Source organism: Scyliorhinus torazame, chromosome 10 (genome assembly GCF_047496885.1).
Source record: "Scyliorhinus torazame isolate Kashiwa2021f chromosome 10, sScyTor2.1, whole genome shotgun sequence".
NCBI lineage: Eukaryota > Metazoa > Chordata > Chondrichthyes > Carcharhiniformes > Scyliorhinidae > Scyliorhinus > Scyliorhinus torazame.
Window position 1 is genome coordinate 131,119,533 of NC_092716.1, and position 23,540 is coordinate 131,143,072.

The following is a 23,540-nucleotide window of genomic DNA, read 5'->3' on the forward strand; positions in this document are numbered from 1 at the left end:
AGTATCCTGTGAAATTGCCTTACTGCAATTGTAAAGGGTCTTCGTGAGACCTCACCAGAAACTGTACATCGTTTTGGTCTCCTTACCTAAAGAAGCCATAATGTGGAGATGCCGGCGTTGGACTGGGGTGAGCACAGTAAGAAGTTTTACAACACCAGGTTAAAGTCCAACAGGCTTGTTTCAATGTCACTAGCTTTCGGAGCGCTGCTCCTTCCTCAGGTGAACCTCCTTCACCTGAGGAAGGAGCAGGGCTCCGAAAGCTAGTTACATCGAAACAAACCTGTTGGACTTTAACCTGGTGTTGTAAAACTTCTTACTGTACCTAAAGAAGGATACTCGTAATAGAGAGACAGCAGTGAAGGTTCACTGGACTCATTCCTGGGCTAATTTTATCTAATTGCAACTATGTAATAAATAAATATGATTCTTACAGGCATGGATAGGGTAGATGCTGGGTGAAAATTCTAACCCCGTGCGGTATCTGTCCTGGGAGTGTTTGATGGGGACAGTGTAGAGGGAGCTTTACTCTGTATCTAACCCCGTGCTGTACCTGTCCTGGGAATGTTTAATAGGGACAGTGTTGAGGGAGCTTTACTCTGTATCTAACCCCGTGCTGTTCCTGTCCTGGGAGTGTTTGATGGGGATAGTGTAGAGGGAGCTTTACTCTATATCTAACCCTGTGCTGTACCTGTCCTGGGAATGTTTGATGGGGACAGTGTAGAGGGAGCTTTACTCTGTATCTAACCCTGTGCAGTACCTGTCCTGGGAGTGTTTGATGGGGACAGTGTAGAGGGAGCTTTACTCTGTATCTAACCCTGTGCAGTACCTGGCCTGGGAATGTTTGATGGGGACAGTGTAGAGGGAGCTTTACTCTGTATCTAACCCTGTGCAGTACCTGGCCTGGGAATGTTTGATGGGGACAGTATAGAGGGAGCTTTACTCTGTACCTAACCTGTGTTATTCTTGACATTCAATAAATTATTTGCTGATGCTTTGAAGTCTACCGAGAAACCCTCCTTGCTTGAACACAAATATCCTAAGTTTGAAAGTAATTTCATATAGAAAATGTTTCTTCTTGACGAACAATGATCTTTGAAATATTATGTGTATGATTGAGATTGTATTCAGTGTTCAAAATCAATGTTGTTTTGTTCTTGTTTATTGATTACAGAAGAATGCAATGATTTTTCTATGTGGAGTGTTTGTTGAGAAGCTAATATAGATCTGTAAGTTCCAGTCTGATTGAATGGTGTAACATTTGATTTCCTGACAGGGTAGAGTGGATAACATGATTGATGTAGGGATCCCTGACTGGGTGGTTTCAGATAGCAGCACGTGGATTATGAGGTGTAACAGCTAAGTTCATGCCTAAAGCACCTTTGTGCATCAGTCTTCCTGTAGTATCCAGGCTGTTACTGCTCCTCTACCCTACTGTGTGCAATCCACCTCACCCATGCCTTTGCAAACCCCCCACTCCCAATTCAGGACTCCTCGCTTGCTGTCTGTCCGTATGCTGCTGTGTCCAATTCTACTCTCTCTTCCAACTGCCTCCTGGCAGTCTTTCAGTGAAAGCACTTTATGGGCGTAGTTGGGGATATAGAATTGGCTTGATCGAAGAGAGACACACTGTACTCCTGTTTTGACAGTTGGAAGGGTAACGCTTGTGTGATCGTGGGTTTTGTATACCTTTGTCCACTGTTCCTGGGTTTTAAATACAGTATTGTTAAAAGCAAATACAAATGTTTTTTTAAATCTACTCATTAGACAGGAGTGTTGATGACTAGACCAGCATTTGTTGCCCATTCTTAGTTGCCCATGAGAAGGTGAGCTGCCTTCTTGAATCGTTGCAGTCCCTGAGGTGAAGGTACACCCACAGTGCTGTTAGGGAGGGAATTCCCAGGATTTTGACCCAGCGCCAGTGAAGGAACGGCGATTTATTTCCAAGTTGTTACGACACCCTGGGTGAGCACACCATCAATTCCAGCCCTCCTCGACCCGGAGTCTCCACATAAGTGAATTAACAAATAATTCTTATAAACCTGTCCCTAGACTGCTCCAATATGTTACAGGCACCAGATTTATAAGTAAAACATGAAAAAAAAAGATTTATAACAAGAAAAAAAGATTGATGTATAATGATAAGAATGGAACAATGGTCTGTTAATCAAACTATCCCCAAAACCCCGTCCCACCCTCCACCCAGACAGACACAGACAGACACACGGTGAAAAGGTTAAAGAAAAACAGGGATTAAGAGGTATGTGATGGTTCTGTGCTACTGACGCTAGCAGTCTTTGTAGCCAGCGATCTCCTAATGATGTCTCCAGTCAGACCTGCAAGCTGCCGAATGCTCTATCAATCGCCAGGCAGGGAGAGAGTTTAAAACTGCCTCATGCTTGGATCTCATCACTCAGGACAAAATTGAACTCTTCACAAGACTCGCCTTTCTTCTGTAAGGTTTTGAATGGCTTCACCGATCGCATGCGAGAGCAGGAGATGCCCCAAAATTTCAGACATATTGATTGGCTGCTTGCCAAATCTAGAACAAAGAACAAAGAAAAATTACAGCACAGGAACAGGCCATTCGGCCCTCCAAGCCTGCGCCGATCCAGATCCTCTAACTAAAACTGTCGCCTATTTTCTAAGGATCGGTATCCCTCTGCTCCCTGCCCATTCATGTATCTGTCTAGATACATCTTAAATGACACTATCATGCCCGCCTCTACCACCTCCGCCGGCAATGCTAACATCACGGGCTTTGCCACAGAGCATCAAGGGGAAGTCCTGGGCTAGTTCAAATGGCAGTTTGCAGTGTGGTTGCAGTGAAAAACCAGAACTCTGATTTTTAAACCAGCCAGCAGGACAGGCATTAAAAGGACGTAAGGATTAGACGAGAGAAAATGCTGAAAGACAAGTTCTTTACAAAGTTAAGATGGTGGATGACTTGAAGGAGAACCTCCAGGTGGTGGTGGATATGTTCCCAGACATCTGCACTCATCTAGGCAAGTAGAGAGTATTCCATTGCATACCCGACTTGTGCCATGTAGATGGTGAACAGTCTTTGGGTCGTCAGGAGGTGAGTTGGTCAGGGCAGGATTCCTAATCTCTGACCTGCTCTGGTAGCCACAGTATTTATATAGGAAGGTTTTGGATAGTCAGTCCTGCCATTGTGCTGAGAAGCAATGTTCTAATCGCTTAACTCTTTCCTCCTGCTGTACGTCGGCATGCTACCATGTAACAAGATGGCTCCTCTTTTGTTTTACAGAGATACCATGTGGAGGCTGTTCACTGGCTCTCTGACTGTGGATGAAAAGTCCAGTGTTATCCTGCATGATGTGCGAGAGATGGAGTCTTGGATTTACAGACTGCTGCACTCCCCTGTGCCTGTCCCTGGCCAGAAAAGGGTGGATGTGGAGATACTGCCCCGGGAGCTCCAGCCAGCACTCACCTTTGCCCTCCCAGACATGGCCCGTTTCACTCTGGTGGACTTCCCCCTGCACCTTCCTCTTGAGCTGCTCGGAGTAGAACCCTGCCTTCAGGTGCTCAGCTGCATCCTACTGGAACACAAGGTGAGGAGGAGCATGATGTCTCCATGCTCAATGTGTTAAACAGATGGTCAAAAGTAGACAAAGTTGTGGTGTTGGGTGCTCTGGTGCACAGATGAGCCAACACAGTTGTATGTGGTACAACTCTATTTTATTTTAACTCTTTTATACAGTTCGTTCTGGATACTCTGCACGTGCTGTCTTCCTGAGTGTGTCGTGTAGCAGGTCTGTCCTTGTCCTTGTCTCCAGCTAATACTGACCACCAGGTGTCGTGTTTGTGCTTTTATATCTTTCTGTGATTGGTTGTGGTGTTGTGTGTTCTGATTTGTCTGTTGGTGTGTCTATCATGATGTGTGTGTTTGAATATCATGCCATCCCCCCTTTTTACAAAGATATGTGCCTACGTGGTTATAAATATAATCGTGTCGTGAGTGCATCTAAGAGTGTGTGCGTGTGTTGTGTACAGCGTGTGTATATGACGTAACTATTTACATGGGGCGATGTCGGGTGCGTCACACTAACAAGGTTGTACCATAACAAAACATGAATGCGAGAAAAAAAACCAACTTGGAACAGTGGTCCGGTCAGACGATATCTGGAATGATAAACAACAACAGGTTATAATACAGAAGTATTTGACTTTTTGAACGTATGAACAGCGTTATAAGTCCAGTCTAATAGGTGACCGCCTCAAGAATAGGCTGGTCCTCAAGCCGGTTCAGCTGTGGAGATTTGGGTTCACACTGGTTCACCTTGGACTGTTGGAGGTGATGCTGTTGCCGAAGTCTCTACTTTTCCATTTGTTGTACTTCGTGCAGTGCTTGGTTTTTCATTCGTGCAAATATAACATTCAACATCTTTGTTAGTGTTGCCTTGGCTGTGGTTTGGTTTACTAAGTTTTTTTTTGCCAGGTATATATTGTAGCGCGTTCTAACAGCCTGTAACACAGTTCCTTCGCGTATTTCTATGTGCTGAGATGTTACTGTAGTTAGTAAGGCCTTAATTATCTGCAACTGAACACCTTCGTCGGTTTGTGGTCCTTGAGAACAACCACATATTGTCTCTATAATTCTATCAATTAATTTCTGTAAACAGTCAGATGATGTGCTGACTATGCGGGGACATTTTGACTGGCATGCCAACTCAAAAGTGGGAAAATACTTGTCTGCTTCAATAAAGTTTGCCCTGGATTTGACAGGTGGCAAGGTCCCAGAAACAGCCTTAGCTTCTGCATGGGGAGGATTTTAGCTGCTGTGGCCTGGTCACGGGTGGCGATGGAAGGGGCATGATCCGTGGCATCTCCACGAAGTCATCCTTGGGAACCAGTGGAGGATCCGGCGTGTGCGTACGGTTCAGTTGCGAGCGTGGAAGGCGGCGCAAAGCTCGCTGATTGCGCCTACGCCCTAATCCATCCGCCCTGCATGCCAGGAACAAGGTGGAGTCTTTTTTCTTTTTATGTTTGTGGTGGACGGCATCTTGTAGCCGATGGGTCGTTGCCATTGAAGAAGCACCATCACTAATATCATGCAAGGCGATGACTGTGCCAGATGTGGAAGTTGGCCGAGACCGTGCACGCTGGTTCCGGCCACCTGCTGTGCCAGAAGGGCGACTCCGCAGAGAAACGTCGAAGCATGTCGCCTTGGAGAGAGAATTGTTGCTCGCATCAACGTCTGGCGATGGCGCGAATTGGTGTGTCCGTCTTGGACCGCCGGTGCTGGTCGCCACTGCCGACCCAGTGGGACTGCCACGCGATCCATTCCCTGTCGCCGTGGCATCCGCCGTCACCCTGAGTGTGCCATCACCGAGGCCGCGACACCGCCCGTCCGGAGCAAGGTCTGGCGTGCGTGAATCAGAGTCGGCGCTTGGCTGCTCCCCATCTGGAGTCCGGTCTGCCTTCCGTCGATGCTCCCCGTCCGTGTCCCAACAGGTTCACTGGAGGCAGCCGAGATTCCCTGAAGCTGCACTTCTGGAGTCAGAACATGCAGGAATGCACCGACCAGTGGAGAGGCTCGAGCCATCGAGGGTGGAAGCGGTGCGCCGCCACCGCAGTCGTCAGTGGTCCCACCGTGATCGTCGAGTGCCTCGGTACGCACTAGGTGAGGTCTGTCACCTTGCACCTTTTGCATGGGAAGTGGGATGCTGTCGTCACTCGTCTCACATCCCGTGGATAGATCCTCATTAGCAGCTTGCTGTTCACTAGGGTTGGGTAAATTGTCAGAGTTTTCATCTGGTGGTGCACACCATGTCGGTGGACTGTCATTGTCTTGCCGTTGTCCTTCATTTGGGCTTTTCTTCTCAGGTACCTCATATGTATCTTTGTCTAATGTACATGCCTTCATGGTCTCTGGGTCTGATTTTGCTGGGACTGGCATGGTCACAGTCTCTCTTTTACTGTTCTCAATTGCCCACATTATACTCCCCATACATAACTGCTTAATCACTGGGGTTAGTGTGGTTAAACATACAGGTAATTTCTTTAGCAAATCCTCAGTATCCTTCTGTGACCGTGCAACATTATTAATCTCTGTTCGGCTACAGTGATTCTGAAGGTCAGCGCGTGAACCTTTTTCCTTCGGGCTTGGAAGAGGAGATTCCTTTGGCTTGTCTTCAGTTGGGCTTGAACAGTCATCAGCGCTGTGCCCTTCATTGTAGCATGAGAGACCGTCATGGTCATGCTGCTGTGCAGTGGAGCATGGTAGGCTGTTATAGCCTTCTTGCTGTTCACGTGAGCATGGCAGACTTGCATAGTCTGCCGCTGGTTGGTCAGGAGAGGTTGCTAGACCCTCATGGTCTTGTTCCTGCAAGGACTGCACATTGGAGTCTTGCGTTTCTTCTATCGTGGAGGCTGTCCACGAGCTCTCTGTGGAGGCTTGTGACACTGGAGTCACTTCTTGTTCATGCAAGGACTGCGCTCTGGAGTCTTGCATGCCTTCTTTCATAGAGTCGGGAACGCTGAGCGGGACGTGGACCATGCTCTGTGTGGCAGCAGGCCGCTCTCTGTGGGCTTGCACCGCTCCCTGTCTGTTAATGTCAGGCTGCAGCATCATCCGGCACTGATAAGTTGGGACGTCATATCTGCTGGGTTGAAGATCTTCAAATCCGAAAAATGAATCCGCATCTGCGTCGGATTCAATGTGAGGGTCGCCAATGTGCAACACGAAAGGTTCGTCCGAGTCATAGTCGTATAGGACCACGGAGCTATCATTGGGCTCGCGAGGTCCGGAAACACCGTAAAGATCGTCATCGAAGTATTCGAGGTCGGAATCATCGGCTTGTGCGTAGGTAACTGCTTGTTGGAGGGTTCTTCGGAGGTCAGATTCATCTCCTGGGTCAATTTGCGGCAATGTGCTGTCATTCCAGGTGAGGGAAGGTTGTTTTACAGCTTTAACAGATTTTTGTTTTTTTGATTTGGGACGTTTCCCTTTTAAATTGGATTTGGGACGTTTCCCCTTTAAATTGGTGCGGTCTGGGGCCTCTGACATCCTGACGCTCGGTATGTAGCGCGTAGGAAGCGACTACGCATGCGCAGATCGCTGTTCCTTTACCGATGGCCGTTTTCTTGACTGCGCATGCGCAGCATCTCGCGCATGCGCAAACGAAACTTCCGGTTCTGCGCACTGCTCGCGCAACTGTGCTAGCGTGATACCTTTAGCAAGATGGCCGCCGACCTCGACCCAGCCCTCTCTCAGGCCCGGGATTTCGGCCTCTGGGAATTCGGGCTCCGGGATCCCGGCCACGAGGTGAGTACTGCCGCTTTTCTTACCTTTACTTGCCGATTGGATTGCGTTTTCGTCACAGTACTTGGAGAATTTGTCCAGGAGTGGCTGGTAATCGTACCTTTGCTGCCTCCTGAAGAACCTGAACCTTGTGAATATTTCTCTTGCCCTTGCACCGGCGATGGTGAGGAGAAATTCAATTTTTTCGCTATCATCCAGGTCTTGGAGTTCAGCTGCCACCAGGAACAATTCGAACACTTGCCGGAATCGCCGCCAGTTTTCGCGGAGATCGCCGTGGCACTGGAGCGGCTGCGGAACCGGGAGCTCTATCATTTTGCCTGGGCATTGCTGGTTGTCTGTGTACACTGAGGTATACCGGCAGGTATCGATCCACTCCTGTACCATGTGGTGTTGGGTGCTCTGGTGCACAGATGAGCCAACGCAGTTGTATGTGGTACAACTCTATTTTATTTTAACTCTTTTATACAGTTCGTTCTGGATACTCTGCACGTGCTGTCTTCCTGAGTGTGTCGTGTAGCAGGTCTGTCCTTGTCCTTGTCTCCAGCTAATACTGACCACCAGGTGTCGTGTTTGTGCTTTTATATCTTTCTGTGATTGGTTGTGGTGTTGTGTGTTCTGATTTGTCTGTTGGTGTGTCTATCATGATGTGTGTGTTTGAATATCATGACAAAAGTCTCTATTTTCCCGCAGTGTTAGCACCTGATCATGCGGCATCATATTTGTTCTAAAATGAGTCAAATTTGTGTTGGTTTCAAAACTGGCTTTGCATCTGATTAAAAAAGAATTTGCACTAAACAGTGATCTGAATCATGATTTTAACATTACTCCACTCTGAATCGTGTTGGGGCTAAATCGTAGCTCAATCCAAACCACACTGAACCTTGCCGGTGAGGGTCAAGTGTTACAACTGACTGCAGAGCAATAACTTAGATTTATACAATGCCTATAACGTCATCATGTGGAGATGCCAGAGTTGGACTAGGGTGGGCACAGTAAGAAGTCTTATAACACCAGGTTAAAGTCCAACAGGTTTGTTTCGAATCACTAGCTTTCGGACCACAGCTCCTTCACCTGAGGAAGGAGCTATGCTCCGAAAGCTCGTGATTCGAAACAAACCTGTTGGAGTTTAACGTCATCAAATGTGCTGAGCTGAATAAGCAGATATCTCGTTGGGTGTGGGGCGGGAGGAGATTACAGATGTCAGGGGGTTGAGACTGTGGAGCAATTTAAAGCAAGGTGAACATTTTCAAATCAAATCATTGCTTAACTGGGAACCAATGTAGCTGAATGAGCACAGAGGAGATGGGACTTGATGCGGGTCAAGCCACACACAGTAGTGTTTTGGATGATCTTAAGTTTCCATAGGATAAAATGTGGGAAGAGTGCATTGACACGGTGAAATTTACAGGTAACACAGGAATAAATATTACTCTCAGTAACAGCTAAATTGAGGCAAAGTCAGGTGCAAATGGGCTGGACGTGGAGAGGATGTTTACACTTGTAGGAAAAACTAGAACCAGAGGACACCATCTCAGACTAAAGGGATGATCCTTTAAAACAGGATGTGGAGATGCCGGCATTGGACTGGGGTGAGCACAGTACGAAGTCTTACAACACCAGGTTAAAGTCCAACAGGTTTGTTTCGATGTCACTAGCTTTCGGAGCATTGCTCCTTCCTCAGGTGAATGAAGAGGTATGTTCCAGAAACATATATATAGATGAGGAGGAATTTCTTCAGCCAGAGGGTGGTGAATCTGTGGAACTCTTTGCCGCAGAAGGCTGTGAAGGCCTTCTGAGTGTCTTTAAGACAGATAAATAGGGGGACTTCCGGTGATGGCGGACGGGAGGCAGCCGCACATTGGAGGGCTCCCGCTCGGGAATAGAAATTTTTGGGTTTTAACGCCAGGTCCCAGGGACAACAGAGGCTGAAAAAGCTGTAAGAAGGAACTGAGGAGAAATGTCCAAGCTTGGGAAAAAAACGGCCGTGAAAAAGGCGGTTAATGAAAGTTCGCCGGTGAGTGGAAAAGTCAGCGCAGGAACTGGAAGGAAAGCGGAGGCTGGAGCACCAGGGGAGGCCCATTGCTCACAGCAGAAGAAATGACCAAAGTGATGGTTGTGGAACTTGAAAAACAGTTCACAAAGCACATGGAAGCGATGAAGAAGGAGATGGGGGCAGTATTGAAAGTGCTGGTGGAGGAGGCGATTGCCCCAGTGAGGGCGGCGGTATCAAGCGCAGCAGCGGAGGTGAGGGAGCAAGGTGAGACGCTGAAGGAAATGGAAGAGGTATTATCGCAGCACAGTGATCAACTCACTTCGATGGGGAAGGAGTTACGGAAGGTGACAGAGACCAAGGGGGACGATCCATCTCGATACAAACTGAATTGGTCTCATCGGTCGTGGAGGCCTATACCAAAGGCGTGTGAGCCGCCAAGAGTAGTAACTGTGTGTTACTGTGGGTACAGTGTAAAGGAGAAGGTCCTGTGCTGGGCAAAGCAGAAGCGGGTGGTGGAGTGGGCTGGAGCTGGTATATGCATATACCAGGACTTTACGGTGGAGCTGGCGAGGAGGCGGGCTGCCTTCAGCCGGGTGAAGAAGGCACTGTACATCAGCAAGGTGCAGTGCGGCATAGTATATCCAGCTAAGTTGAGGGTGACCTACAAATCCAAAGACTTTTATTTTGGGATGGCGGAAGCGGCGGAGGAATTTACGAAGGCAGAAGGACTGTGGCAGAATTGAGAAATGGGACTGAGAGTGGGTCGATGTAGCTTCATGTAACTTTATTTTTTCACTGCGTGTTGGTGTATGTACTAAATGAGTCGACGCTGTATATTTGGACAAGGGGAGAGTTGGGGCTTTCATTTGCAATGATGGTTCTTTGGGGCTTGAGTGTGTATGCTGGGGTTGTGTGGTGAAGGGGATTTCTTGGTTTTTCTGGGACCGGGCAAGGGAGAAGGAGACCCGGGCGGCCAGTGAACGGGAGTGAGCTGGGGGGAGGGGCTGCGGCCATCGGAGCCTGGTAAAACAGGTTTCGGTGAGTCTAGCCGGGGTGAAAAGTTGGGAGAAGGAACCGAGGTTGGGGGAGGAGTTTACAAGAGGAAATGGAGGGAAGGAGTCTGGGTGAGGAGGAGGGGGGTGTCTACAATTCATGGGTGCCATTCACGATACTCTTTCGGGGATTGGGTGGCATTGAATATTAGGGGGGGGGTTGGGGGGGGTGGACTATATGTGTCAACGGTGACCAGGGGCGATTCCTGATTCCTTTTTCTTTTTTCCTTTTTTCCTCCTTGGAAGGTTTAGTTTATTTGATGCATATATTGTCAGGTGGGCCGTTATTTGAGGGGTCGTGGGAGGATGGGATCGTTGTTGTTGATAAGGGGATTGACATTGTATTCGTTACCGTTTACTGTTTGTTGGTGGGGGGTAAATTCTGAAGAAAATGTGAAAATGGAGAATAAAAATATATATTAAAAAAAAAGACGGATAGATAGGTTCTTGATTAATAAGGGGATCAATGGTTATGGGGAAAAGGCAGGATAATGGGGATGAGAAAATATCAGCCATGATTGAATGGCGGATCAGACTCGATGGGCCGAGTGGCCTAATTCTGCTCCTATGTCTGATGGTCTTGTGGGTTGGTTTTAGTGATGGCACAAATATGAGGTTGGAAGCTTCTCTTGGGGTCAATTTGACACCAAGGTTGTGAGCAGACTGCAATAATCTCAGCATGATGGAGTCAGTTGCTTTAAGGAACAGTTTGGAGCACTCATCAAACACAATGAATTCAGTCTTTGTAACACTGAATTGGAAGAGGTTTTGCTCATGTGAACTGGCTGTTGGAAGAGCAGTCTGATTCAGGAAGTGTTAACAGAGGTGGTGGTTGAGATAATATGCAAAAGCAGTTGCATAAATATTAACAGATACGACCTCCAACCAGCAGGTGGCAGTAAAGAACAACCACGTGGCACTGCAACCTCGTGGGGTTTGGAGATAGTCGTCATAGTGGATAATCGCATTTGTAATAGCTCTTTAATAATTTTATAATTTAATAGTGATTTTAGTAGTTTTCAAATTGTTATCTGACCCGCATTATTGTTAATCAATAAACATTGAACTAATCACAAACTAGACATTCTCTACTGCACTAATTCCATCCGGCCAAGCATCAGAACGTAATGGTGGTGAGATTGGGTCTGGAGTCATCAGGTCTGATGTGAAAATTAAACAGTGGCCACTGAGTCCTGTTTTACACTGAGCCCTGACAATATATGAGGGCCACAATTCAACAGAACCCGATGATAAAAAGTGACGTGATGAGGGTTACAGCTTCAATCCCATTTCACACAAGTGGGATAGAGGGAAGGTCCCCAGTTGCAGTGTAGGTAGATTGATGAAGGTGAGCTAGATCTTCAGATAGATTAATGACTGGAATAATAATCAGCATCGAGCACTCTAATTAGTGCTTCGGTCAGATTGGCAGTTTCAATTGCTTCCCTTGGCTATATTTGATTAAACTTGTATTTAATAAGTTGATGCTGTGTTGCTCCATCAGGAATTGGTATTTAATAAGGTGAGGGCAGCATGGTGGCGCACTGGTTAGCACTGCTGCCTCATAGCGGCGAGGTCCCAGGTTGGATCACTGTCCATGTGGAGTTTGCACATTCTCCCCGTGCTTGCATGGGTTTCGCCCCCACAACCCAAAAGATGTGTAGGGTAAGTGGATTGGCCACGCTAAATTGCCTCCACTAATTGGACAGAATGAACTGGGTATTCTAAATTTATTTAAAAAAAGTTAATGCTGTGTCGCTCCATCTTTACTTTGGCTGACTGTATAACTGGCAGCTGAGGTGGCTCCCTGGGCTTTGCATTGTTGACCACTTCAAAGAACAATACAGCACAGGAACAGGCCCTTCGGCCCTCCAAACCTGTGCTGACCATGGTACCTGCCTAAACTAAAACCGTATGCGCTTACGGAGTCCGTCTCCTGCCATTCCCACCCTATTCATATATTTGTCCAGCTGCCCCTTAAATGCCGCTATCATACCTGCTCCCACCACCTCCCCAGGCAGCACATTCCATATATTTACCACCCTCTGTGTAAAAAAAAAAATAACTTGCCTTGTACCTCTTCTAAACTTTTCCCCACGCACTTTAAACCTATGTCCCCTAGTATTTGACTCTCCTACGCTAGGAAAGAGCATCTGACTATCCACTCTGTCCATGGCACTCATAATGTTGTAGACCTCTATCAGGTCACCTCTCAACCTCTTGTCGTTCCAGTGAGAACAGACCGAGCTTATCTAACCTCTCCTCATAGCTAATGCTCTCCATACCAGGCAACATCCTAGTAAACCGCTTCTGTACCCTCTCCAAAGCATCCAGAACCTTCTGGTAGTGTGGTGACCAGAATTGAACACAATATTCCAAATGAGGCCTAACTAAGGCCCCGTGCAGCTGCAACATGACTTGCCAAATTTTATGTTCAATGCCCCGACCGATGAAGGCCAGCATGCTGTATGCCTTGTTGGCCACCTTATCCACATGTGTTGCCACTTACAGTGATCAGTGGACATGCGCGCCCAGATCTCTCTGCCAGTCAGTACTCAAAAGAGTTCTCCCATTTATTGTGTAATTCCTACATTTATTGGACCTTCCAAAGTGCATTACCTCACACTTGCCCAAATTAAACTCCATCTGCCATTTCTCCGCCCAAGACTCCAACCAGTTTATATCTTGCTGTATCCTCTGACAATCATCCTCACTATCCGCAACTCCACCAATTTTTGTGTCGTCTGCGAACTTACTAATCAGACCATTTTCTTTACAGGTGGTGCTACAGTCCCGTGACTACAATGCACTCTCCATGAGTGTGATGGCGTTTGTGGCAATGCTCTATCCATTGGAATACATGTTCCCAGTTATCCCCTTGCTTCCCACCTGCATGGCATCGGCAGAACAGGTATGGTAGCAGTGGAAGCAGTTATTCAACTAGAGTCCAGGCTTCCAATGATACAGTGCTAGATGGGATACAGTCCACAAGGGATATAGAAGGAGAGTAAATGGGTGGTTAGTGGCCATAATAATGTTGTCTCTGTGTGTTCTGTGACAATTGTAGTGGGGAAACGTGGCGCAGTGTTTCTGTACTAGTAATCCAGAAACCTGGACTAATGTTGCAATGATGAGAGTTCAAATTCCACTACATCATTTGTGAATTTGAATGGGCTGGTTATGCACAGTGGGCTAAACAGCTGGTTTGTAATGCAGAACAAGGCAGCAGCGCGGGTTCAATTCCTGTACCGGCCTCCCCGAACAGGCGCCGGAATGTGGCGACTAGGGGCTTTTCACAGTAACTTTACTGAAGCCTACTTGTGACAATAAGCGATTATTACTTTTGAAAAAAAATATTTTTATTGAAGCATTTGCAAAATTTTTATAACAATAACAAACAAAACAGTAGTAACATAAACATCAACATGGTAAACTCGACATTTCCCACCCAACCCCTTCTGTATGTCCCTTAACCATATTGCACCTACCCGCCCGCCCCCCCCCCCCCCCTTCAGAATGCTGCTTCTGCTGACATTTTAATTTTCCCCGAGAAAGTCGACGAACGGATGCCACCTCCGAGAGAACCCCAGCATTGACCCCCTCAAGGCAAACTTTATTTTCTCCAGCTTGAGAAACCCAGGCATGTCATTGACCCAAGTCTCACACTCGGGGGCTTCGAGTCCCTCCACATTAAAAGGATCCATCTCCGGGCTACCAGGGAGGCAAAGGCCAAATCGTCGGCCTCTTTCACTCCCTGAACTCCCGGGTCTTCTGGCACTCCAAAGATCGGCATCTCTTACACCTAGCACCTTGGACATTGCCTTGGCAAACCCCTGCCAGAATCCTCCAAGTTTCAGGCATGCCCAAAACATGTAGACATGGTTAGCTGAGCTTCCCGCACACCTCGCACATCTATCTTCTACCCCGAAAAACTTGCTCATCCTCGCCGCTGTCATGTGTGCCCGGTGTACCACCTTAAACTGTATTAGACTGAGCCTGGCACATGATGATGAGGAATTTAACCCTGCTTAGGGCATCTGCCCACAGACCCGCCTTTAACTCCCCACCTAGCTCCACCTCCCACTTGCCCTTCAGTTCCTCCACCGGGGTCTCCTCCGCCTCCAACAACTCCTGATAGATATCCGACACCTTCCCCTCCCCCACCCAGGTATAGACATTACTCTATCCTGTATCCCCCGTGGCGGCATCAGTGGGAAAGCCAACACCTGTTTCCTCAGAAAGTCCCGGACTTGTAAATATCTGAAACCATTCTCCGGCGGCAACTTGAACTTGTCCTGCAGCGCCTTCAGACTGGGAAACCTCCCGCCTATGAATAGATCTCCCATCCGTCTAATTCCTGCTCTCTAGCAACTTCGGATCCCGCCATCTATCCTGCCCGGCGCGAACCTGCGGTTATTGCAAATCGGGGTCCAGACTGACGCACCCTCCACCTTCTTATACCTCCTCCATTGCCCCCAGATCCTCAGTGCCGCCACCACCACCGGGCTAGTGGAGTATTGGGCCGGCGAGAACAGCAGAGGTGCCGTTACCAGTGCTCCAAAACTGGTGCCTTTGCATGACGCCGCCTCCATCCGCTCCCATGCCGACCCCTCCCCCATTACCCACTTCCTAATCATCGCTATATTAGCCGCCCAGTAGTAGTTGCAGAAGTTCGGCAGCGCTAACCCACCCTTCCCCCGACTGCGCTCCAACAACATTTTTATTCGCCCCTACAAAGCCCGAAATAATCTTGTTTACCCACTTGAAAAAGGCCTTGGGGATGAAGATGGGGAAGCACTGGAAGGCAAACAAAAATCTGGGGAGAACCGTCATTTTCACAGTCGGTACCCTCCCCGCCCACGATAACGGGAGCATATCCCATCTTTTAACGTCCCCCTCCATTTGCTCCACCAGCTGGGTTAGGTTGAGCCTGTGTAATGCCTCCCATTTCCGAGCCACCTGTATTCCCAGGTAGCGAAAGCTCCTCTCTACCATCCTGAGTGGCAGCTCCTTCAGTCTCCTCTCCTGCCCCCTTGCCTGGATCACAAACAATTCACTTTCTCCCATGTTCCATTTGTACCCCGAGAACCTGCCAAATTCCCCCAAGGTCTGCATAAACTCCCCCATCCACTCCACCGGGTCCGAGATGTACAAGAGCAGATCGTCCGCGTACAGCGAAACCCGGTGCTCCACCTATCCTCCCCTATGGTCCTCCTCTATCACCCCTGGGACACAGTTTTCTATCCTAGTGGCCAAAATCTTAGCCAGCAGCTTGGCATCTACGTTCAAAAGCGAGATTGGCCTATATGACCCACATTGCTCCGGGTCCTTTTCTCGTTTAAGGATGAGCGAGATCGATGCCTGCAACATCGTTGGGGAGAGGATTCCCCTCTCTTTAGCCTCATTAAAGGTCCTCATCAGGGGCACAACAACTCTGAGAACTTCTTATAGAATTCTACCGGGTAACCGTCCGCTCCGGAGCCTTGCCCTTCTGCATGCCCTCCAGTCCTTTAACAATTTCCTCTACTTCAATGGGGGCCCCCAGCCCCTCGACCAGGTCCTCCTCCACCCTCGGAAACCTCAACTGATCAAGGAACTGCCTCATCCCTTCTACACCAGTTGGGGGTTCCGACTCATATAATTTGCTGTAAAATTCTTTAAAAACGTCGTTCACCCCCCCTGGGTCCAAGACCATGTTACCCTCCCTATTCCTTACTCCCCCAATCTCCCTGGCCGCTTCTCTCTTCCTAAGCTGGTGCGCCAACATCCTGCTCGCCTTTTCCCCATATTCGTAGACCTCCCCCCTTTCCCTCCTCAACTGCTCCACTGCCCTCCCCGTGGTCAACAACTCAAACTCTGCGTGTAGTTACCGACGCTTACTCAGGAGCCCCGCGTTCGGGGCCTCCGCATATCTCCTATCCACTCAAAGTATCTCCTCCACTAATCTCTCCCTCTCTGCTCATTCCATCTTTTCTCTATGGGATCAAATCAAAATTAGTTCCCCTCTTACAACTGCTTTCAGAGCCTCCCAATCCACCGCTGCTGATACCTCACCCGTATCATTTGTATCCAGGTAATTCTGGATGGACTTATTCACCCGCCGCAGACCGCTTCGTCCGCTAACAGCCCCACATCCAGTTTCCACAGAGGGCGCTGCCCTCTCTCCTCACTCAACCGCAAATCCGCTCAATGCGGGGCATGATCAGAGTGCAATCGCCGAATATTCCGTCCCCGCCACCTTCGGAATTAGCGCCCTGCTTAGAACAAAAAAATCAATGCGGGAGTAAACTTTATGGACATGAGAAAAAAACCAAAACTCCTTCGCCCTCGGCCGTTGAAATCTCCACAGGTCTACCCCCCCCCCCCTATCTGCTCCATAAAACCCCTCAACTCCTTCGCCGCGGCAGGCCTCCTTCCAGTCCTGGATTTTGAACGGTCCAGATCGGGATCAATGACCATGTTAAAGTCTCCCCCCATGATCAAGCCATGAGACTCTAGGTCCGGGATCTTGCCTAACATCCGTCTCATAAATCCCACATTGTCCCAGTTCGGAGTGTATAAATTTACAAGCACCACCCGTACACCCTCCAACTTCCCACTCACCATAATATATCTACCCCCCTTATCTGCCACAATTAGAACATAGAACATAGAACATTACAGCGCAGTACAGGCCCTTCGGCCCTCTATGTTGCGCCGACCTGTGAAACCAATCTAAAGCCCATCTACACTATTCCCTTATCATCCATATGTTTATCCAATGACCATTTAAATGCCCTTAATGTTGGCGAGTCCACTACTGTTGCAGGCAGGGCATTCCACGCCCTTACTACTCTCTGAGTAAAGAACCTACCTCTGACATCTGTCATATCTATCTCCCCTCAATTTAAAGCTATGTCCCCTCGTGCTAGCCATCACCATCCTAGGAAAAAGGCTCTCACTGTCCACCCTATCTAATCCTCTGATCATCTTGTATGCCTCAATTAAGTCGCCTCTTAAACTTCTCTCTAACGAAAACAGCCTTAAGTCCCTCCACCTTTCCTCATAAGATCTTCCCTCCATACCAGGCAACATCCTGGTAAATCTCCTCTGCACCCTTTCCAATGCTTCCACATCCATCCTATAATTCGGCGACCAAAACTGCACGCAATACTCCAAATGCGGCCGCACCTCATGGCTCCGAAACTCAATCCCTCTACCAATAAAAGCTAACACACCGTACGACTTCTTAACAACCCTATCAACCTGGGTGGCAACTTTCAGGGATCTATGTACATGGACACCGAGATCTCTCTGCTCATCCACGCTACCAAGAATCATACCATTAGCCCAGTACTCTGTATTCCTGTTACTCCTTCCAAAATGAATCACCTCACACTTTTCTGCATTAAACTCCATTTACCACCTCTCAGCCCAGCTCTGCAGCTTATCTATGTCCCTCTGTAACCTGCAACATCCTTCCGCAATGTCCACAACTCCACCGACTTTAGTGTCATCTGCAAATTTACTCACCCATCATTCTACGCCCTCCTCCAGGTCATTTATAGAAATGACAAACAGCAGTGGCCCCAAAACAGATCCTTGTGGTACACCACTAGTAACTGAACTCCAGGCTGAACATTTCCCATCAACCACCACTCTGTCTTCTTCCAGCTAGCCAATTTCTGATCCAAACTGCTAAATCACCCTGAATCCCATGTCTCCGTATTTTTGATGTGGAGATGCCGGCGTTGGACTGGGGTGAGCACAGTACGAAGTCTTACAACACCAGGTTAAAGTCCATCAGGTTTGTTTCGATGTCACTAGCTTTCGGAGCGCTGCTCCTTCCTCAGGTGAGCAGCGCTCCGAAAGCTAGTGACATCGAAACAAACCTGATGGACTTTAACCTGGTGTTGTAAGACTTCATACTGTCCGTATTTTTTGCAATAGCTTACCGTCGGGAACCTTTTCAAACGCTTTACTGAAGTCCATGTACACCACATCAACTGCATCAATTCTTCTAGCCTCAAACGCCACTCGCTTGCTGATCAATATTGCTACCCCCCTGGTCTTTGAGTCCAGCCCAGAGTGGAAGACCTGGCCAACCCACCCCTTTCTCAATCTCGTCTGATCAATAATCTTTAGATGTGTCTCCTGAAGCATTGTTACGTCTGTCTTCAGCCCATTTAAATGCGTGAAAACGCGAGTCGTTTTGACCGGCCCATTCAAATCCCTCACATTCCACGTAATCAGCCTGGACAGGGGGGCTGACCCCCCCCCCCCCCCCCCCCCCCCCGCCAACTAGCCACAGCTTTATTTTGGCCAGCCCAGAGCCCGCGCCCCCCGCTTCCCCAGCTCTCCCACAAGCAGCCACCGCCCTCAACCTCCTTTTTGTTCCCCGATAATAGTTCCTCCCCTGTCAGCGAAACAGCCTCCCCCTCCCCCCCCTCCCTCCCCACAACAGCCCCCGAAACCTAATCCCCCAGGTCAAGCACCATCTTAGCACATGTTCACCCCCCACCTCGCTTCCGAGAGTCAGCTGACTCATGCTGACCCTGACTGCCCCCGCCCCTGGTGCCAAACAGTCTTGCTCCCAATTGTTCAAACCCCTCTTCCGACCTGCATAAACCATTTAACAACATTGCAGTCCCCAGTAGGTAAACAACCTCAAGTAAAAGAAATTAACATAAACCAATGCAGAAAACAATCGCTTGGAACCAAACCCACCCTCCCACAGAATAGTACCAACTTCGGGGCTACCCTCCCCCCTCCGCATCCAATCTCTGCAAAAACAAAGCACCCTCAAACCACCACCCCAGCCCCATACTTAACCCAGAACCACATACAGTCTTATTTAAACCGATACAAGAATTACAAAAATAACAAACTGCCGCCACATAACTCCTTCAAGACGCTTCCAACTTTTCTTTGATAAAAGACCATGCATCGTCCGGTGCCTCAAAGTAAAAGTGCCGATCTTAGTGCATAACCCACAACCACGCTGGAAACAGCATCCCGAATTTCACCCCCTTCTTGAAGAGGATCGCCTTCACCCAGTTAAACTCAGCACGTCTCTTGGCCAGCTCCGCTCCCAGGTCCTGGTAGATGCGCACCTCGCTGTTCTCCCATCTGCTGCTCTGCCCACCGCAAGACAAGTTCTTTGTCCGAAAAATGGTGGAAACGCACCACCATGGCCCTTGGCGGGTCATTCGCCTGCGGTTTCCTTGCGAGGGCTCGATGCTCTCCGTCCACTTCCAGAGGCCGAGAAAACGCCCCGGGCCCCATCAGCGTCTCCAGCATATTCACCACATATGCTCCCGCATTCGACCCCTCAATTCCTTCGGGGAGGCCAACGATCCTTAAGTTCTGCCTCCTGGACCTGTTCTCCAGGTCCTCCAACTTCTCCTGCATTCTCTTGTGGCGCTCATCCAACACCTCCACCTTATGTTCCAGCACGGTTAGATAGTCCTCCTGGCTGGACAACTTCAGCTCAATTTCTTGTATCGCTTTCCATTGGGCCGCCTGATTCAATACCACTTGATCGATCGCAGCTTTGATCGGGTCCAGCGTTTCCTTTTTTAGTCAGTGAAACAGTCCTTAAAGAACTTCATCTGCTGCTCCTTAGACCACTGAGCCACCGCCATGCTGCGCCGCGATACCAGCTCCCACTGCTTCACTCTATCTGGGCTGAGTCTTTTCACATGGCCACTTCCAGTCCAATTAGCCATACATCGGAGGGGGAATCCTTCTTAATATCGTCCACTACACTGATTTATCCCCAAAAGTCCAAGAAAAGTCGGGCGGGAGCTATCGAATGTGCGACCTCCTCCTCCATGGTCGCCACCGGAAGTCTCCTCGATTATTATTATTAAACCGAGGGTCAATAGCTATGCACGAGTAATCACGAGGCTATGGTTTTGTCAGAAAAGCCGACCTTGTTAACTAATGACCTTCAGGAAAAGAAAATAACCTTACTTGGGCTGGCCTCTCCGTGACTCTTAACTGACCTCTGAAATTACATTGTATGTCACTCCATTGTATTAAACTGTATGAAAATAGATTGTCAGGACAAAACTGAATGGGTGGCCTGCATTGATGAAGACCAAGAATGTCAAGACTTTGTTTTGACATCGAAGATGCACTGAGCCCAGCCTGTATACTGGGGAATTTCCCTCGCTGAGATTCACGTCCAGCTTGCATACTAGGGAACAGCGCACTCACTGGGATCCATGTCCAGCCTGTATAAGAACAAAGAACAATACAGCACAGGAACAGGCCCTTCGGCCCTCCAAGCCTGTACCGGTCATGATACCAACCTTGGCCAAAACCCTCAGCACTTCCTTGTGCCGTATCCCTCTATACCCATCCTATCCATGTGTTTGTCGAGTTGCCTTTTGAACGCCGTTAATGTATCTGCTTCCACAGCCTCCCCTGGCAGTGCGTTCCAAGCACTCACCACCCTCTGTGTAACAATAACCTGCCTCACACACCTCCTCTGAACTTTGCACCATGGACCTCAAACCTATGCCCCCTGGTGACTGACCCCTCCACCCTGGGAAAGTGCGCCTGCCTATCCACTTTATCCATGCCCTTCATAATCTTGTAAACCTCTATCATGTCACTCCCTCAACCTCCGTCGTTCTCATGAAAACAGTCCATGTTTATTCAGCCCCTCCGCATAACTAACACCCTCCTCTGCACCCTCTCCAAAGCCTCCACATCCTTTTGGTAGTGCGGCAACAAGAATTGTGCGTAATATTCCAAGTGCGGCCTTACCAAGGTTCTATACAACTGTAGCATGACTTGCCAGTTTTTATACTCAATGCCCCGTCCAATGAAGGCAAGCATTCCGTATGCTTTCTTGACTACCTTGTCCACATGTGTTGCCACTTGGTGTTGCATTTACGGTATATTTCCCCTCCATGCTAGACCCCCCAAAATGCATTACCTCACATTTGTCTGGATTAAACTCCATTTGCCATTTCTCTGCCCAAGTCTCCAACCTATCTATGTCCTGCTGTATTCTCTGACAATCCTGAACACTACCTGCCACTTTATCAACCTTGGTGTCATCCACGAACTTGCTAATCAGACCAGCTACTTTTTCCTCCAATTCGTTTATGTATAATACAAACAACAGAAGCCCCAATGCAGTGGAACACCACTAGTCACAACCTTCCATTCAGAAAAACACTCTTCTACTGCTACCCTTTGCCTTCTGTGACCGAGCCAGTTTTGTATCCATGTCATTTTTGATCCCGTACGACTTCACCTTTTTATAATAATAATCTTATAATAATAATAATCTTCATTGTCACAAGTCGGCTTACATTAACACTGCAATGAGGTGACTGTGAAAAGCCCCTAGTCGCCACATTCCGGCACCTGTTCGGGTACACGGAGGGAGAATTCGGAATGTCCAAATTCCCAAATAGCACGTCTTTTGGGACTTGTGGGAGAAACCCGGAGAAACCCTCGCAGACACAGGGAGAACGTGCAGACTCTGCACAGACAGTGACCCAAGCCGGGAATCTAATCTGGGGCCTTGGCGCTGTGAAGCCGTAGTGCTAACCACTATGCGACCGCACTGCCCAGTTTTGTACCAGTCTGCCATGAGACACCTTGTCAAAGGCTTTATTGAAGTCCATGTAAACAACATCCACCGCCCTCCCCTCATCAATCATCTTTGTCGCCTCCTCAAAAAAACCAATCAAGTTAGTGAAGCACGACCTCCCCTTTATAAAACCATGCTGTCTGTCGCTAATGAGTCCATTTGTTTCCAAATGGGTATAAATCCTGTTCCTGAGAATTCTCTCCAATAATTCACCTTCTACTGATGCGAGGCTCACCGGCCTATCGTTTCCAGAATTATCCCTTCTACCTTTCTTAAACAGCGGTACCACATTATCTATTTTCCAGTCCTCTGGGATCTCACCTTAGCCAATGTGGATACAAAGATGTCAGTTAAGGCCCCAGCAATTTCCTCCCTTGCTTCCCTCAGTATTCTGGGGTAAATCCCATTCGGCCCAGGAGATTTATCTACCTTATACTGGGGAATATCCCACTCACTGGGAGTCATATCCAGCCTGTACGCTGGGGAATATCCCTCTCACTTTGCTCCATATCCCCCCTGTACTGGAGAATATCTCTCTCACTGAGATCCATATCCAGTCTGTACACTGGGAATATCCCTCTCTCTGGGATCCATATCCAGCCTGTACACTGGGAATATCCCCCTCTCTGGGATCCATGTCCAGCCTTTATGCTGGGGACTATCCCTCTAACTGGGATCCTTATCCAGCCTGAATACTGGGGAATATCCCTCTCTCTGGGATCCATATCCAGCCTGTACACTGGGAATATCCCTGTCTCTGGGATCCATATCCAGCCTGTACACTGGGAATATCCCTCTCTCTGGGATCCATGTCCAGCCTTTATACTGGGGACTATCCCTCTAACTGGGATCCTTATCCAGCCTGAATATTAGGGAATATCCCTCTCTTGGTTATCCATGTCCAGCCTGTATACTGGGAATATCCCTCTCTCTGGGATCCATATCCAGCCTGACTGCTGGAGAATATCCCTCTCTCTGGGATCCATATCCAGCCTGACTGCTGGAGAAGATCCCTCTCTCTGGGATCCATATCCCGCCTGACTGCTGGAGAATATCCCTCTCTCTGGGATCCATATCCAGCCTGACTGCTGGAGAATATCCCTCTCTCTGGGATCCATATCCAGCCTGACTGCTGGAGAATATCCCTCTCTCTGGGATCCATATCCAGCCTGACTGCTGGAGAAGATCCCTCTAACTGGGATCCATATCCAGCCTGCACACTGGAGACTATCCCCCTCACTGGGATTCATGTCCACCCTGTATTCTGGGGAATATCCCACTCACTGGGATACATATCCAGCCTGTATACTGGGAAGTATCCCTCTCTGTGGGATCCATATCCCGCCTGTATACTGGGGAATACCCCTTTCATTGGTATCTATGTCCAGCCTGTATACTGGGGAATATCTCTCTCACTGGGATCCATATCCAGCCTGTAGACTGGAGAATATCCCTTCACTGGATCAATATCCCGCCTGTATACTGGGGAATATCCCTCTGTCTGGGATCTATGACCAGCCTGTATACTGGGGAATACCCCACTCACTGGGAGTCATATCCAGCCTGTATACTGGGGAATATCCCACTCACTGGGAGACATAATCAGCCTGTACACTGAAG

At 48.5% G+C, this 23,540-nt stretch overlaps 1 protein-coding gene across 15 annotated transcripts in view; it reads left to right on the forward strand.

Annotated features, from left to right (window-relative positions):
- madd (MAP-kinase activating death domain) overlaps positions 1 to 23,540 on the forward strand; it is a 439,970-nt gene that overhangs the window by 150,096 nt on the left and 266,334 nt on the right. For all 15 annotated transcript variants that reach the window (XM_072518747.1, XM_072518746.1, XM_072518754.1 and 12 more), the window contains 2 exons: positions 3,266 to 3,569; positions 13,107 to 13,238. In XM_072518747.1, coding sequence (XP_072374848.1) covers positions 3,266 to 3,569; positions 13,107 to 13,238 — 436 coding nt within the window. The remainder of the gene's footprint in view (positions 1 to 3,265; positions 3,570 to 13,106; positions 13,239 to 23,540) is intronic.